At 44.6% G+C, this 18857-nt stretch overlaps 1 protein-coding gene across 1 annotated transcript in view; it reads left to right on the top strand.

Moving 5' to 3' along the window:
• Positions 1-12098: 12098 nt before the first annotated feature.
• Positions 12099-18857, top strand: part of GCNT2 (glucosaminyl (N-acetyl) transferase 2 (I blood group)) — a gene marked incomplete at its 5' end in the record, with an annotated part of 83353 nt that continues 76594 nt past the window's right edge. Inside the window, one exon of the mRNA XM_081085604.1 lies at positions 12099-13017. Within this exon, the coding sequence (XP_080941730.1) occupies positions 12099-13017 (919 nt within the window). The remainder of the gene's footprint in view (positions 13018-18857) is intronic.

The following is an 18857-nucleotide window of genomic DNA, read 5'->3' on the forward strand; positions in this document are numbered from 1 at the left end:
CAGCGGGGGGTGCGTAGGAGGCAGCCAATCAATAATTCTCTATCATCACTAATATTTCTATCTCTCTCTCCCCCTCCCATCCTCTCCGAAATCAATTTAAAAAATTATTTAAAAAGGGTAGAGAAGAACTGAATTCAGTGACCCAGCATCTATCTTTCTGTAGAATCATGCTATAATGAGTGGCCTATGTTAATTGTACAGAAGGTGCTATTTCCACACCCTAGATGGCTCCAATACTGGCACTGTTGAGGAAGTCCTATAGCACAAGTTTTTTCTCAAGGAGGGAGCAGAAAGTCCCAACATGATATTTCATTTGATTAATTTACTTAAGCCTCATAGAAATCCACTGAAGGAGATAGATGTTATCTCCAATTCGCAAATGAGGAAGCCAGGGTTCCACACAGTAGAACGACTTAATCTAGGTTTGCCTGCCCCCCAATTTATGATCAGCCTAATCTACCATGCTGCCTTTCAGAAGGTCCCAGGCTGAAGCAATGTATTTAATAAAGATACTACTCTTTGAGTACATAGAAAATGTTTAAAGATCTTAATGAGTTTTCAACCTTTTACTTTAAACTAATTTCAAAATTACTATACTTATAAGTAGAGTATAAAGAGCTCTCCTACACCCTTCACCACATTTCCCAACCTATAACATTTTACCAGTATATTTCCTAACACCAGCAACAAAGATACTTTCTTGCATAACCACAGTACAATCATCAAGTGATACAGCATTTCTCTTTAATCCACACCCCGTATTCCAGTAACACTGGTTGTACTGATAATGTCTTTCATAAAATTAGGGTCTCAATAAGGATCTCAAACTACACTTACTTGCCATATCTTTTTCGTCTCCTCTAATTTGGAGCAATTTCTCAGTCTCTGTCTTTCAAGGTTTCATCATGTTTGAGGGTGCAGGTCTGATGTTTCCTCAGGATGAGATTCAAGTTATGCCTTTGGGGCAAAGGTACCAGAGAAATAATGCTGCAGAAGCATGTCGTGCTGCTTCGTTCTTATCGTGGCATTATTAACTTGTGCCATTCCATTAAGATGGTGTTACAGAAAAACTGTACAAGAACCAAACAGCGCTCTGAGAGTTTGGAGTTACACTTTATTCACCGCGGCGGGCCTGGGGAAATGAATCCAAATTCTAAGCAAAGCTACAAGCAGAACTTCCCTTTTTATGGAAGAGCCAGCCCTTTGTGCGCTTGCTGGCGGCGGCCTTAAACTGTACAGTTCTATCCAATTGAAAAATGCACCTGGCGTGGCATTGGGTGTATCTAGTCTCTGGCCTACAACGTCAGACAGCTAAGTTTATCTCCCCCATTATTCAAGCAGGCTAGAAAGCAAACTTATTTTTTCACAATAAGAGGCCATCCAAAGAATAGCAGAGAATTCCAAACAGTAGTTTTACAGAATAGGGGTTTTCCTTCACAATGGTACCTGGCAAATTTGTATTTTGTATTTACTACTAAGTAATTACTAAGTATTTTGTAGGCAGACACTTTCAGACTATTTAGATATCCTGTCCTTCATCAACTGTTCACTCTCCAGTTCTACCATCCATGGATGGTTCTTGCCTGACCCAATTATTACCATGTGATTGCCAAATTGTGATTTTTTTCTAACTCCATCCTTCTGTGATTATTAGTTGACATTCACCAATAAGGTAGGGCCTTCTCTTCTCCCCATGTGCTTACTTGCTTTGTTTGTTTATTTATTTATATTTATCCCTATGAATGTGGATTCCCATTTCTCAATGGATTATAATTCATTACTATTTATACTTATTTTGCTGCTCAAATGTCCCAGACCTGGCCTGTGGGGCCCCTTCAATGCTGACTTCTGTGTCTTTTTAATATGTCCCCATTATTCTTTGAGTACTTCCTTACTTTCTAGCACAAGGAGATATTCTGTTAATCTTGTACTTAACTTGCCCCTGTCTTGGAGTCAGCCATCTCCTTTAAGGAATTCTCATTCCATTTAGTAGAGAATAATATTTAGAAACTGAAGCCAGACAAAGAGTCCACTGCCTATCACTACCAGAGTCAACAAGAAGAGACACGGTTGAATCTTTGTTTATATTCAGAGGGCTGGTGATCCAAGAGAGCAGCAGGCATAATACCCTGAGAGAAACCGCTCTGACATCTCCACTCACGCCAGCCTTCATATAGGGTCAGAGGTGGGAGAGGACGTAAAACTACATGAGTTCCCAGGGTATGCTTTCTATAATTGTCCTTGGGAAGATTAGCCCTCACACATTTCTTTCCCTTCAGGCATGTTTTGCTCTTGATCTACTTTCAAATGTATCTTCTTTCAAGGCCACTTATCTTTAGAACTCTGTCTTTCTTCTTACAACATGTGCTCCAGAGTTAACAAGATTCTGTAAGAAAAACCTATAGTTAGTGCAGGGAATAGCTATTAATCAACTGTGATTCTATTCTTAGTGCATAGTCCTTCCTATCAAAATGGAGATCTGGGCATTATTAATTCTATGACCATTCAGGGGTCAAAGCTAGAAAAAAAATACATATATGTGTACACATCTGTATACATGATGACACACACTCAGACATGTGCATTCTCAAACACGTACTTCAGCTCACACATTGTCTCATCTCACACATTCAGTCATGCATACCCATCTATATTTTAATTTTTTAAATATATATTAAAAAACAAAATTTCACACTATCTCTAGTTATAATCCAACAACATGGGGTCTATGCTCTCCACTTCCTTCTCCAGCAGTGAGGAACCTGGCTCCCATTAACCTCAGTGCATTCACGTATTGTCTCAGTCCTCCCCATGGTGCTTGGCAATTTAAACTATTCTTATCTCCAGGACATGCAGATCTACCTCTCACCAGCTGTAGCCTTGGTCCCTGGGAAGAAAGAAGGGGCTCTGAATGAGTTCAAATACCTTTACAAATCTATTAGTATTAGGAGGCAGTTAAGTATATAAGTGTATAAATTCAAAGTTCTGCTTTAATGCTACCTGAGTTCATGACCTTAGGTAATGAAGTCTTGCTTGCTTATCTGTAAAATGAGGGTAATACTTGCATTTATTACTTTAGGGTTGTTGTGAGCATTAAATAGTAATCGAAATGAAATGTTGACCAAATACCCAGCACTTGATAAGTATTACCTCAATGTTATCTTTCATTATTGTATCAGTCGGTGAAAAGGAAAATGGGGGGGCTTGCAACCTAGTTCAGTATCTGGTTAAAACTTAGTCTTGCCCTAGCCCAGCCGTGGGCAAACTACGGCCCGCGGGCCGGATCCGGCCCGTTTGAAATGAGTAAAACTATTGAAAAAAAAGACCGTACCCTTTTATGTAATGATGTTTACTTTGAATTTATATTAGTTCACACAAACACTCCATCCATGCTTTTGTTCCGGCTCCAGTCCAGTTTAAGAACCCATTGTGGCCCTCGAGTCAAAAAGTTTGCCCACCCCTGCTAGCCGGTTTGGGTCAGTGGATAGAGTGTCGGCTTACAGACTGATGAGTCACAGGTTTGATTCCAGTCAAGGGCACATGGGTTTCGGGCTCAATCCCCTGTGGGGGTGTGCAGGAGGCAGCCGATCAATGATTCTCTCTCATCATTGATGTTTCTATCCCTCTTCCTCTCTGAAATCAATAAAGGTATATTTAAAAAAAAAACCAAAAAACTAGTCTTACTTCCCCACTCTGACTGACTTGGGCGGAGCTGCAGAGCCTAACCCCAGGGCCCTCCACAGTTGACTCAGGCTGAGCTGTGGGGACCCTCAGGGACCCACCACAGGAGGAGGTATATAGGTCAGAGCCTCCCCACAAGTTCAGTTCAGGCTTTGGATCCGGAATTCCCCTGGACTAGCAGATCTGCGAAAGAAGGTTAAACTTTCCTCCCTCAGAGTGCTGGCTGATGGTTCTCCCGTGCGTTCTGCCACAGCATTAGGACCCCAGCAAGAAAACAGGCAGCATGCTCAAATTAGGCTAATCAAGAGAGACTTAGGAAAAGCACTGTGGACAGAGCCAGGGCTTCTGGAACCCAGTTTTGCATGGGCCAAGGTGTCCCCTGGATCAGGCCCTCTGCTTGTGATGGTTCCAGGGGTGGGCAAACTTTTTGACTCGAGGGCCACAATGGGTTCTTAAACTGGACCGGAGGGCCGGAACAAAAGCATGGATGGAGTGTTTGTGTGAACTAATATAAATTCAAAGTAAACATCATTACATAAAAGGGTACGGTCTCTTTTTTTCCAATAGTTTTATTCATTTCAAACGGGCCGGATCCGGCCCGCGGGCCGTAGTTTGCCCACGGCTGGATTAGACCATGCAGAAATGTGATCACCTGAAGAGGGAGCTGGGGAGATGAAATTTGGAAGTCAATTCTAGTAATAGCTGGAAGGAAAAGATTTGTCCACATGGTTTTCTGAACAATAAAGAAAATATGTTGGCAGGAATGGAAAAGAAATGTCACAGTGCTTCAGGCTTAGGTGTCTTTTCAACACAAGTCTATTGATTGAATGTGAGAGAAAGAAACGGAGTGCTGGAGAACGAATGCATGTGTCTTACTGAATGTGAGCAGCTCTCCTTATTTCTCATGTTTTCTCCGGGAAGCGGATCTGGGTGCTGCGGCCTAGACATTTCTGGGCACAGGATGGCACAGTGACTGAGAGCAAAATGCTCAGGAGCAGAGCTGCTCACATTCAAGTCCTGGGCCAGCCCTTCTCAGTGACCCTGGGCAGGAAGGTTCCCTGGGAGAGCAGTGACCTTCTGAGTCTGTTTCCTCACTGGGCAAGTGGGGGTGATAACCCCTAATGCCAGCTGTCAGCTTTGTCATTCATACTTCCTGGTACCCTGTTGTAACATACATTCTGTTTGTCAGAGCAGGGCCTGTTCCATCCTTATCTGCTCTAGATGACAAGTCCCTTAACAGTTGGCACTCAGTTCTGTGTTGATGAGCACAAAGGGTTTTGAATTAGTTTTTAAAAAATATATTTTATTGATTTCAGAGAGGAAGGAAGAGGGAAAGAGAGATAGAAACATCAATGATGAGAGAGAATCATTGATCGGCTTCCTCCTGTACGCCCCACACTGGGGATCGAGCCCACAACCTGGGCATGTGCCCTTGACTGGAATTGAAGCAGGACCCTTCAGTCTGTAGGCCGGCACTCTATCCACTCAGCCAAACTGGCTAGGGCTGTATTTTTAACAAACCTTTCTGGTGATGAAATGTTAAACAGAAGTTTGCAAACTTTTTGGGGGGTGGGGTGGGGGGGAGGTAATCCTCACCCAAGGATATTTTTTCCATTGATTTTTAGAGCGAGTGGAAAGGAGGGGGAGAGACAAAGAGAGAGAAACATTGATGTGAGAGAGACACATCGATAAGTTGCCTCCTGCACACCCCCCGACCGGGGCCAGGTATCAAGCCTACTCTCAACCAGAATTGAACTCATGAGCCTTCAGTCCTTGGGCTGGCACTTTAACCACTGAGCAAATTGGTCAGGGCAATCTAAACTATTCTTGTCCCCAAGCCATAGACACCCCTAGTTTGGCTGAATAATTTTAAAAACCAATGTTTTGGTAAAACAATAGAGTCAGTTATTCTGCTAGGGTTAAGCTATTAACTTCCACATGTAAATTTAATGGTAAGTTTCATCTTGAAATGATAATTGGCTGTGACTTATTTTGGGTAATTTATTTTTCATTTTCTAATGCCCTAAATTTCAGGTTCTTCATATTTCTAATTGCTACATTTATGCTGCCAGAAAATTGTCGCCTATCTGTGCGTGCTTTGAATGTGCCTATTTGAATCTGTGCACTGTTTTTTGCAAGTATTTGCTTAGCTTTCTTAGCAACCGGGAAGTGTTTCCATGATACCGTTGTTACATCAAACTCAGATGCAGGTCACTTCAGCTCATAGTACCAGGATATGATCTAGCATGACCACCTTCCGGACCTGCCACCTAGGCCTTTACAATTCTGTATATTCAACTCTTTCCCCTTCTCTAAGGTGAGAATTTGAAATAATGTTTTGGGTTTTGTGATCTAGACAACAACTCCTTCTGTTGCTAATTAGATGAATGGTATAGAAAGTAAAAATGATTCGGTCCCAGGAGAAGGAGGGTTTTCCCCGGGGACCCCCACTGGAGGGCACTCAGTTATGGGAGAATTATCATTTCAGTTAAAGGTGTGCTTGGAAATGTCTCCTTCCTTCTCCTCTTCAACATCACGGTCATCATTATTTTAAAAAAAGAAGAAAAGAAGGCTCCATCTACAAACCATCGGGCTACACAGAACAGAATTGCTCACGTGGCTGTCCTTTCTGGTGAATTATTCTTAGTTCAAGGGAGAAAATTAATCCTGATATTTTATAATTAAGCATGACTCGCAGAGTCACTTGACATGCTATAATCACAAAGCAAACCACACAGAAATGGTTTTTCAAGAAACAACCATCAGTGAGCCCAAGAATTGATAGAATCTCACCTCACTTACCTAACCTTTCTGCAGATATTACTTAACCTCTCGATGCTACTTCAACAAACTTTGCCAGAGCCAGTCCTTCAAGTGACCTTTTTGCTGTTATTTAACATTATAAATCTAGTGATTCTGCTCAAGCCTGTGTTCCCTCCATTTCTTTCCCAACTAAAGAATAGCAGTTAATTGAGAATGGAAAAACAAGTCCCAGAACAATTATGAACGAATAATGAAGTTTGAATTAGTACATGCAATTAAACAAAGGTAAGATGCACAGGAAGGTGCGAATAGAGGTCAGTGCTCATGTGTGTTTATAGCTAGGTCTCTGTAGGCGGACCCTGAAAGGGAAGAGATGAAAAAACCTACAGGCACAGTAAAACTATACTTCCGCATAACTAGAAATTGGCTTAAGGGAAAAAAATCACGGAGGCCTTAGCCCATGATATTCTAATATATAAATTGAAAGCTTATGTAGACATGGGTTTCAACACTCCTTTTCTTTGTAGTTGAAAATTGCACTTTCCAATGCCCAGATGATTCTGGACCCATTCAACACGCGTTGAACACAGGCCCCGTCGAGTTGCGGGGCTGTAATAGGAATAGGAGGCCCACGTCCGGCACTCCCGGAGCTCGCCCTCACCCTGCCTGGCACTTTGAGATGATGGCTTACTGACTTGAATGGTTTTCTCTGGTGCCATGTGAATTGAGAAGCTCCGATTCAACAGTTCTTCCCAGGAAGGTTCTCTATTTTGCTTTCCTGTTTCTGTGTTTTTGCTCTCTTATGATTTCTCCAAATGAACCGCCTCCTGCACGCTCTGCGTGTCTGAATCTAACCAGCGAAGCCCTTTCTAATCAGTCAAGCTCCATTTCTAACCATCTTTGTCCTCTGACCTCCCATGACATTTAGTAGATAACTTCGGGTTTGGAACTTACCCATAGTCTTTCCTGTTTTGCTGGTTATATTTTCTGTTGTATGTATTTTGAGGCCCACAGGACAGGGGCCATACTCACACTTGAATTCCATCACTGTGCTTAATGAACTCACCTCACACATACCGTTACATAGCTCACGTAAGCTGGGAGGCACTGCAGAGAACATCCTATTTAAGGCGAAGCAAACAGGATCTAAGGTCACATAACCAGTGAAAGGTGGAGAGTGACTTGCACCAGGCCCTGTGAGTATTATTGTGGGAGTTAGTGGACAACCCTTTCTTGACACACAAAAAGAAACACATTTTTAATGGTTTCCCCCAGAAATTTGATTAAAAGTTGTGTGTTTTCGGTCATTTAATCTATCTGGTTAGCCTGTTCAGAGTTATTGTTTGTCAAAATAAGAGATACCAGTTGCTCTGTTCCCAATTCTGATTGAGGCTCTTTTACCCAGGGGCACCTGGAACCAAGGGCGCTGTGGACTCCATTCATTCATTCATTCAACACATATAAATGGGTAAATTAATAGTATAAATATGGTAATGTACATACTTCCACATTACAAAGTTGAGGGGTTGGAAAAATAAGTCTAGACTTTCCTCTAATTCCCAATCATGAATTCCATAATGTCCCTGGGACTTTAAATCTTTCCCCTATCTTCGTTTATTTAAGAAAAACCTCAACCAGTATGCAGTATCTGATGTTCTGTGAATATCTACAGGCCTAAAAGCCTTGTTAGAGCCTTGGAATTGTTTCTAGGGCACACTATTAATTAAGGAGTCGGTAGCACCTTTACCTCACAGTTTCAGAGGCTTTACTTACATCTAATATTTTCATTATTATTAATGTGTGCATTATACATATATATGGGCTGCCGTGTACTTTCCCACCATGGTTTCTTTTGCTCCTGTTCCTCCTCCACTTGGCACATGTTTCCGGGGAGCAGCCCTTCACCCACAGTCTTTGCTGGTGCTCCTTTGGCAGCAGGATGAAATCCAAGTTCTCAGCACAACACAAGGCCTTCCACCACCGCCTGATGCTTCCCTCACAGGCCTGACAGCCTGGCTGGCAGCACACTAGCCGCGTGGCTCCCCCACCTCCTCTAGGGCTCACAGCACCAGGCACATGCTCCCCTGCCCCTTCACACACAGCCTGGAGGGCCCAGTGTCTGCTCCCCTGCCCCTTCACACACAGCCTGGAGGGCCCAGTGTCTGCTCCCCTGCCCCTTCACACACAGCCTGGAGGGCCCAGTGTATGCTCCCCTGCCCCTTCACGCACAAGCCTGGAGGGCCCAGTGTTTGCTCCCCTGCCCCTTCACACACAGCCTGGAGGGGCCAGTGTCTGCTCCCCTGCCCCTTCACACACAAGCCTGGAGGGGCCCAATGTTGGAGGACTCTCTATCTCACCTCCCCTTTGATTATCTCTTTATTTCACTGGGATCTGAGTCTCCCATCATTTCAAAGGAAGGACACCCTCTTCATTTTGGAACCGTGCTCTAGATAGTATCACAACTGGAAAAAGGTCTTTAAAGTGCACAAAAAGTAAAGACTTCTAAATGGAATGAAGAGTAGCCCTGGAGGGGTGGAGGAGAGGGGCGGTTAAACATGTCTAGCCAGAATAATTAGCTAGTCCAGGAATAGGTGCTTACAGAGCAGGGGCAGGTGCGGTTGTCAGGGCTGTGAGAGTCAACCCTGTGCTTGCCTGCAGCCAAAGGCAGGCTGGGAGGCCGAGTCGCTCAGTCTCAGTAGCAAAAACATTGCATAGGGTGTATTTCAGACAAGCAGACCCGATGCCTATGAGGAAGGAAAGGTAGTGTCCTTGCTCTTTGCAGCAACAGGTTTTTAAAAAGTTCTCCCACAGGGATTTCTTAAGAACAGAACCTGAGGGTGGGGAAAGTTGGCCCAAGGACAGCTGAAAGGGCAGAGAGGAAAAACAGGTATATTTTCAGCACACAAACAATGCCTTTGAAGTAATGGACTGAATACAAAAGTTCTTAATTTGTCCAGTGTCTACATTTCTTTTTTTTTTTTTTTAAATATATTTTATTGATTTTTTACAGAGAGGAAGGGAGAGAGATAGAGAGTTAGAAACATCGATGAGAGAGAAACATCGATCAGCTGCCTCCTGCACATCTACTGGGGATGTGCCCGCAACCCAGGTACATGCCCTTGACCAGAATCGAACCTGGGACCTTTCAGTCCGCAGGCCGACGCTCTATCCACTGAGCCAAACCGGTTTCGGCTACATTTCTTACTATAGAAACATTGTTGATGCCTGTATATATTGAACCCTGTATTATTGGCCAGTTGGAAATAATCATGTAAACAGCCCCGTTGGCCTAATTAACTTATGTATCTGTATACTGAGCACTTGGTCAAATTGCAAATATATATTTTTCTCTTCTGTTAATACTCACCGGAGGACATTTTGCCATTGACTTTTAGAGAGAGTAGAAGGGAGGAGGGGAGAGACAGAGAGAGACAGAGACAGAGAGAGACACATCAGTTGGTTGCCTCCTGCACATGCCCGGACTGGGGCTGGGGGATCAAGCCAGCAACTGAGGTGTGCCCTTGACTGGCCTAGAACCCGGGACCCTTCAGTCCGCGGGCCAACACTCTAACCATTGAGCCAAAGTGACTAGGGCAAACTATAAATATTTTTAACACTCATTCTAAGTCAACAGGCTTTGCCAAACTAGAGACTGAAATTACTCTCTGTTGTTTTGAAATAGAACATACAATAACCTAATATTTAAAGGAATTATTTAGAAAAAGAGAAGCTTGGGATTGCATTTTCTGTTATCCTGAACTTTCAGTTGTTCTCTTGGCTTTACTCCTTAGAAACACTATGGATGAGATTGATCTGCTTTACCCACATAATGGCTGCATTTTCTTTTTCCACTTTGCCTACAAATCCAATGGTGGAGGCTATGTAGAGTGTATTTATGATGGGTCTTAAAGAAGGAGGAGAGGAAAGGCAGAGAGGAAAGAATGTCCAAGCTGGGAGAATGCGCAGTGGGAGCAATGACAGTGAGAAGAAGGAAACAGGCGGTGTGCTCAGGGCGCCCTGTGCCCTTCAGTGGGGGTGGGTGCTGACTGAAAGCAGGCAACCCCCACACCTGTATTGTTCTAGTTCTTTGATAGCAGGGCAGAGACTTGTCAAAAGGAAGGAGAGAGTGTGCATTAAAGGACAGGATTTCTGCATGGGGTGGAGTGGGGCTCAGTCTCCATTGTGAGACTAGGGTGGAGGCACTGAGGCATTTAGTTCAGATAAACAATGAGGAGCAATGGGAAGGCATTTAGTAGTTGAACTGGTGCTTCAGAGTAATTTTAAGTAAAATATATGAATCTACATTTAAAAAGCACTGGTGCAAAAGGGACCGGTGGAAGAAAAGAACCTTTTTCAGTGTTTCTCAACCTTCTGTCCCTTTAAATACAGTTCCTCATGTTGTGACCCAGCCATAAAATTATTTTCGTTGCTACTTCATAACTGTAATGTTGCTACTGTTATGAATCTTAATGTAAATATCGGGTATGCAGGATGGTCCTAGGCGACCCCTGTGAAAGGGTCGTTCGACCGCCAAAGGGGTCGCGACCCACAGGTTGAGAACCGCTGTAAGTGGAAGAGCTTGGTACTCCTTAGCCAAAACACTATTATTTGCAAATAGGGAAACCAACATTCATCTCCTAGGACTAGGTGGTTGAGCAGCTTAACCGGGCAGGAACAGTGTCTGATGATGCTCTTTGGGTGGTTAAAACCCGAATAGCCCCAAGGTTCCCTAATCTGAGCTGTTACTTGTGGCCAGGATTCAAGGAAAGCTTTAAGGTCTCATCTAGATCAGGGTGTGAAGCTCGGAACTTGTTCCTGTGACCCCGACATTCTGTGACAGGCCCCACGGTGGATGCTGGAACGGGGAGAAGAGGCGCTGTCACCTGATCTCAAAGTCACAGGGCCAGGATCCTTGCCGTTCAGATCCCCCAGGACTGGAGCTGAACACGGTAGGGCGGGGCAGGAAAGCTTTATGGAGGAGCCAGGAGGGATGAGCTTTATTTTCCTTGTCACCTCAGTTACTTGTTTTCATTGAAGCAGCGTAGTTGAGAGTGGAGGCTACGTTATACCCCGTGGATCACACTGGGAGAGCCGAGCAACCAGGTTACGTATGGATCACTGCCCCGAGCAGCAAGAGGGGTGAGTGCCGCAGCCAGTCGGATGACTAGCAGGAAACGCCTGCCTGCCAGAACACATCATTTCAACTTTGGCTTTCACTGTGCTAATTCCCTGAATGGCAATAACAAGGGGCGGGGAGAGAAGGAGAGGCGGGGGAATGGGAAAGGGAAGAAAAGAGATCTGAGAAACTAAATCTGCAGGGGAAAGCAGTTAGCAGAGTTTTAGTGAAACAGCTCGCAGATGCAAGCCCGGAAGCAGAGGGAGGGAGCAAGGCTGGGCTTAAGAACCTGCTGCTGGGATTTAGACAAAGGCGTTTTGAGAGAGGCAGAGAACCAGGCGGGATCAGTTGCTAATGTCAGCATGGGGACGGAGCCTGCAGCTGGACTCCCGGCATGAAACTGAATACATTCCCAGCGTCTCCTTCAGGGTAGAAATGGCTGGAGCATGTACCAAAATAAGAACTCAGAGGAAAAAGTAAGTTTGGGAAAAGACTGACAGATTTCCACCGTCTTTGAAATCTTGCTCTTCGGTGAGGCATGTCTTCATCGATGCGTTGCCTTTTTATAGTTTCTGTCTCTTGTGTCATAATTTTTATCGTGTTCTATGTGTTCATATTTGGGGGAGAGCAAGGCTTCCAGAGGCTGAATAATTCAGACACTCTGATGCTGACTCAAGTTTGCGCATCCTTTATCAAAGGCAAAACACCTTTCCTGTGGCGAGACAAACTGATGATCTATCAGAAGTCTTCTTGCAGAGAATATCTGACCCAGAGCCACTACATCACGGCCCCGTTATCCAAAGAAGAGGCTGGGTTCCCTTTGGCATACATAATGGTCATCCATCACAATTTTGATACCTTTGTAAGGCTCTTCAGAGCTGTTTACATGCCCCAAAATGTCTACTGCGTCCATGTGGACGAAAAGGCAGCAGCTGAATTTAAAGATGCGGTGGAGCGATTGCTGAGCTGCTTCCCGAATGCCTTTCTGGCTTCCAAGATGGAGCCGGTTGTCTATGGTGGGATCTCCAGACTCCAGGCGGACCTGAACTGCATCAAAGACCTGGTGGCCTCCGAGGTCCCGTGGAAGTATGCCATCAACACCTGTGGGCAAGACTTCCCCCTGAAAACCAACAAGGAGATCATTCAGTATCTGAAAGGATTTAAAGGGAAAAACATTACCCCGGGGGTGCTGCCTCCGGCTCATGCTATTGGACGGACTAAATATGTCCACCGAGAGCATCTGGGCAAAGAGCTTTCCTATGTGATAAGAACCGCAGCTCTGAAGCCGCCCCCTCCCCATAACCTCACCATTTACTTCGGCTCCGCCTATGTTGCTCTGTCAAGAGAATTTTCCAACTTTGTTCTCCGTGACCCACGGGCTGTTGATCTGCTCCGGTGGTCCAAGGACACGTTCAGTCCTGATGAGCATTTCTGGGTGACGCTCAATAGGATTCCAGGTATGTGAGCTCCGTATTTGGCGTGACGGTGATGCCACCCTTGAAAGGGCTTCTCAAGAGCCGGTTCTTTTCATTTGAGTAGAAGATGAAAACTAAAGCACACAGTGCTCACCCTAACCATTTCTAAAAGCAGAATGATGTTTTTTATGTGATAATACAATATTGTAGCACAGCCAGATAATACTTTTCAATGGTGTTGCTTTGCAGTTCATCATGTTCTCTTGCAATTATCATCCTACGAAGTCTTTACCACAATAGATATTATTGTTCTCAATCCCCACTCGAGTTCTTTCTCCCAAATTTGTCAAACTTGCTCTAGCCCCAGGGCCTTTTTCTCGCCCATTCTCCTGCCTACCTCTCCACAGGCATAGGCTCCTTCTTGTCAGCCTGATGTCCTCTGAGCTGACCACCCCACCCTGTCTTTCCTTCAAAGAGTTTATCACCCTCTGGAATTGTCATATCTACTTATTTGCATGAGTTTCTTCTTGGCCTCCTCTGCATTAGCTCCATGAAGTCAGGCCATTTTCTATCTTATTAACTCCTGTGCCCTCAATGTTTAGAGCTCAAAGTAAATGCTCAATAAATATATATTAGGTGAGTGAGTGAATGAATGAATGAATGAATGAAAGGCAAAGTATAAGGCTTTACTATGGTACCACAGCTGTTTCCCAGTAAACTGAGAAATATATGGACTCATGCCTATACCAAATCATAGGTGTAGACTTACAAAAATATATATATATATATATATATATATATATATATATATATACACACTCACAACCCTATCTAATAAAGAGGGAATATGCAAATTGACCACCACACCATCACAAAGATGGCTGCACCCACAGCGGAGGCCAAGTTCCTGTAATGAGCCTTAACGAGCAATCAGCAGGGACCTGAGGCTGCGTGGCGCTGGGCCAAGGCAGGGGGCCTAAGGCTGCGCCCCCCCCCCACCACCACCCAGTGGGGCTTGACAGCGGACCTGAGGCTGCACCTCCCACCAGGTGGGGCTTGATGGGAGCCCTGAGGCTGTACCCCCTGCCTGACGGGGCTTGATGGGGATCCTTGACCATGCCCCCGCCCGGCAGGGCTTGACAGGGGACCTCAAGGTGCACCCCCTCCCCAGCCCAGGCCGGGGGACCTCAGGCTGTGTTCCCTGCCCAGCAGGGCTTGACAGGGGACCTCAGGCCATGCCACCTGCCCGGCGGGGCTTGACAAGGGTGGGGCCAGCCGGGTCTGGATCTGGCCCAATGAGGGTGGGGCAGGCTGGATCTGGGTCTCATGTGATTTTGAGGCACCACGGGTGGGCAGGGACTTGACTTTGGGTCACGCGGTGTGCCCCAGACTCTGAGAGGAGGAAGATTTTCATATACATTTTGCTAATTTTCTTTCATCTCTGACACTTCTATTATAGAGAAAGGGCAAATAGCAATATTAAAATATTTCCTCTAATCCCCTTTTAATGTGCATGAATTTCATGCACTGGGCCACTCGTATGTATATATATTTGTGGGGTGTTTTTTTTTTTTTTACTTCAGTTAAATAATGAGGCTCTAGGAGAAGTTCTTTTCTTTTTCATCAAAAATATTCCTACTTTTACTAATCGAGTAGATCAACTATTTTTAAAACTATAAAAAACACAATAGGATTTCTCCTGAAGGAAACAGCATGCTTTGAACTCAATGAAAAATACAAAATGGATCTCTGATGAACTCGACAGCATTATCATGGCAAGAGAAAGGCAATCATTGTTCTGCCTTTTGGGCGGCTGCCAAGTTGGAAACACTGGTAGGTGCTCTCAGCTGCAGGGCAGGGCCTGCTGGGCGACAGACACTCCAGCGACCTCTGGGAAATACTGTGTTTGGGCTCTGAGTCCCGGGTGACTGGCCTGGGGACCAGGGCTGGCTTTTGTCCTGCACATTGTCTTTTGCCCGACCTCCTTCTCCCGTGTTTTTTTCCATCGTTGACATTGAATTTGAGATTATTAGGTACTTAGAGGCTGATTTTTATAGTTAAATATTTATCCCCTTTCTATTTTCACTGTTCCCTTCAGATTTACAAAAGTTTGGTCCTAGCCATGTGTTTCCTTAGCTATCATACTGAGACGAAAGCATTTCGTAACTTAGCAAAGCCTGAATTGTCGCTTTTTAAGAAAAGAAAAACATGGGTTTTGTTTAGCATGAAGTGTCTGCGATTACTTTGACAGAAGGGACGGTCAATCTTATCAATGTCAAATCAGTGTAAGAAAATGAAGGAAGAAAGAAACTTTCACCATCCCCCTTTTTTCCTTAGCCCCTTTCTCCTTTCCCAGCACTAATCCAATAGACCAGGTGGGAGACCAAGAATGATACTTAGAAAAGCACAGGAGAGAAAACCATGTTTGCTATAGATCTTCGGCGTAGCACGCTGGCTTCCTCTTGGAACCTCGCATCTCCCAGCTACAAAACGAGGGCCCCGGTAGGAAGAACCCTTTTGTTCCTACACATGCTTTTCCTTACAGAAGATGCAATGTCCAGACCCCATACACACCCAGCACTCGGCTATCGGGAATTCTTAGGAAGCTGAAAGTGCTGGGGAGTCTGGACTCCGAGTTGCCCATTTCCTGTGGTGAACACATTCCATTTCCCTTGCAGGAGATTGGGGGTGAGAGCTCTGCCAAGAGACCACCTCCCCAGGGAGGCAGGTGAGCGCAGCCCTGTTAGTACCCGATAATGAGATACCAGAAAACAAAGTGAAAATCGTTTAAAATCGGTGGGACTCAAAAAAGACATTTACAGAGGTAGCACTAAATCGAGTGTCTTCACGCTGCTCTTACCTTGCCTTTCTATTGAGAAAATGGCTGCCCCCTTGGTTTTCAACCCTTAGGCCTTCCCCATTTTGCACTAGAAATAGAAATGGTGGGGCCAGAACAAGTCCCTTGGGAGCCCCAGCCTCACTTCCTTCTTCAGGGAGGCCAGACAGAGTGGCTGTCAGTCTGTCCTCTGTGGCTGGTGGACAGACATATTGTCTAGACCCCTCCCTCTGGCCGTATTCTCAAAGGAAACCCAGGAGCACACACTTCTTTGACTCACAATACAAACATCCTGCCCTGCCAGCAGTACCCCCCTCCCCCCGCACGCCCCAAAGCTGGTGCACACATATTTTCTAACTTCTCAGAACTTCGTAATTGTTGCTCCTATGTCACCTTGAGAAAGGCCCATTTTCCCTATCTTTTCTGGTTGTTCCTCTAGCATTTTCTTTTCCCTAGCTGCTCCAGGGCAGGGTGTCAGTGGCTATTTAGATTTTTGCCTCAAGTCTTGTGGGATTGTTTAGCATCTGCGGAAGCTCGGGTGTTCTGGTTTTCTCCCTTCCCATGGCTACACTGTCCTCTTGTGCCACTCAGGGCGGGGCCCTCTCTCCTGAGCAGGCAGGGCTGCTCCAGGATTTGGCTTCAGCTCCTTTTTCTCCCTAAGTTTGTTCTTGTGGATTTTCACTCATGCATGACTCTGACCTTTCTCATGCCATGATGTTTTTCTTCCATAATGTTTTCAGTTGCTTCTCTTCCTTTTTGCCACTTTGTATACATTTTTTCAAAGTTCCTTCATTAAATAAACTATCTCAACCTCAGAAGTGACCACATGATCACATTTCCTCATTTTTTTTCAATTCTAAAAATAGCATGCTTTCTACTTTGATTTATATTGCTTTTTAAACTTTGAGTTTTGTTTATATGTGCACATTCTTTGGGAATGTGTTGTCACTCTTTGAGTTGCAAGTGACAGAAGTGCAACTCGAAGTTGCTTCTACAGACACCAGAACTTAGTCACAGAATTAAGATGTTCAATGATGGGCTCTGAATAAAGCTGGATCCAAAGTTGGAACAATGTTTTCGGGACTTTTTCTTGGCAGCTCATCTCTCAGTGGGGAGACCAGCCATCCCTGTTTGCCCAGGTCTGAGGGTGGGTCCTGGGAATGGGTCTTTCAGGAATGTCAGACTGGGCGGGCTGGCCACCCTGTCTCTCTCCTCTGTCCCTGGAGGTCTCATTGGAGCAGGTTCTCCCACAGGGTGTCGGAAATGGCCAGAAGCAGCTTCAGCTGTTTGGTTCTGACAGAGGGCACTTCTGGGGGAAAGGGAAGTCTTTTCCCTGAGAGTTTTAGCAATAGCTCGGGGGAGTCCTCGGGTTTGTTAGGCTGGGTCCAGATCCCTATCCCTAAATAAATCAGGGGGATGAAGCGTGCCGGCCAGCCTTTCTTGGGCGGCTTTCTCACACTAGAGCTAGAGGTCAGGGGCAGGCTCCAGTGGGGAATGGCTGGCTACTTAGGGTGATGCCGGCCAGACAGCAACACAGCGCGCTGCACCATGGCTCCCTGTCCTGCAGGCAGAGTTGTCCCGACCATCTGCACACATCAGAGGGGCAAGATTTAATGCAGCGATTTCCCGTCTTTTCACCTCATGGCAAATACACTAATTAAAATTCTGCGGCACACCAAAAAATATTATATATTTTGCCAATCTGACCAAAATATAGGTATAATTTTTATTTATTCACAACAGACGGCTATTGTTGTATTGGTTGTTGTCATTTTTTATTTGACAATTTTAAGGGAAAAGAGGGCAGTGCCCCCCGACTAAATATTCTGGCGGAGAGACATGGAAGCATGGAACAGAGGGCGGAATCTGAGGGAAGGTGGGGGAGGCTGGGGGGAGGGGGGGAGGTAATCAACCAAAGACCTTGAATGCATATATGCATAACCCATGGACACAGACAATAGGGTGCTGAAGGCTAGGGGCGGGAGGGGGCGGGGGCGGACTGGAGGGGGTCAATGGGGGAAAAAGAGGGACATATGTAATACTTTCAACAATAAAGACTTATTAAAAAAAGGTCTGGCAGCACACCGGTGGAAAGTCGCTGATTTAATGAGATACATAGCTGTAAGCACTTGAGCTATTTAACTTGGAAAATCCTAATTGAACTGCTTCTGTGGAAGTGGCATGAACTCAGTGAGCATAAACACATTTTTCCTCATAAACACATTTTTAATAATGTTCCTTTATTATATTTGGATGGTACTTAATTTGCAAAAGGATTTCTTGTATATTAGCTCCTTTAATTTTTATAAGAACCCTGTAAGAGAATTATTGTTCCTATTTTGCAGACGAAAAAATTTAAAATTAAAATATGTGACTTGTCCAAAGACAAATATTGCATATACCTAATAAGAAATAAGAATAAAAGGAAACATCCAGGGCAGCGGTTCTCAACCTGTGGGTCGCGACCCCTTTGGGGGTCAAACGACCCTTTCACAGGGATCACCTAAGACCATCGGAAAACACATATATAATTACATATTGATTTTGTGATTAATCACTATGCTTTAATTATGTTCAATTTGTAACAATGAAATTGGGGGTCACCACAACATGAGGAACTGTATTAAAGGGTTGTGGCATTAGGAAGGTTGAGAACCACTGATCTAGGGGAAGGAGAGGTAAGACTAATGTTATATATTTACATAAAATTGAACCTAATTTTACAAAGTCTTCATTTAATTATTTCAGTAAAAGTGTTCAAAAGATGAAACTTAGCTAATTGTAAGTCTCATTAAGCTTATGGGATGATTATATACTTAGACCCACCCAAGAATAATTTTCTCTTGTTCCTTTTGTCATCTTGGTATTTAGCCCATTTTCCCACTCTCTCCAGCTGTTGCTAAAACTATTGCTTTTGTTGAACTTTTGGCTTTTTTCATGTGAGCAGAGGTATGGAAAGATGAGGAAACTAATGTTTATTGAACGTCTGCCTGTGGGTCTGCATTACCTCAGCTTAATCTTCCCAAGAATTTGTCCAGTTGGAACT

The sequence above is a fragment of the Myotis nattereri genome (assembly GCF_964212035.1).
Source record: "Myotis nattereri genome assembly, chromosome: 3".
NCBI lineage: Eukaryota > Metazoa > Chordata > Mammalia > Chiroptera > Vespertilionidae > Myotis > Myotis nattereri.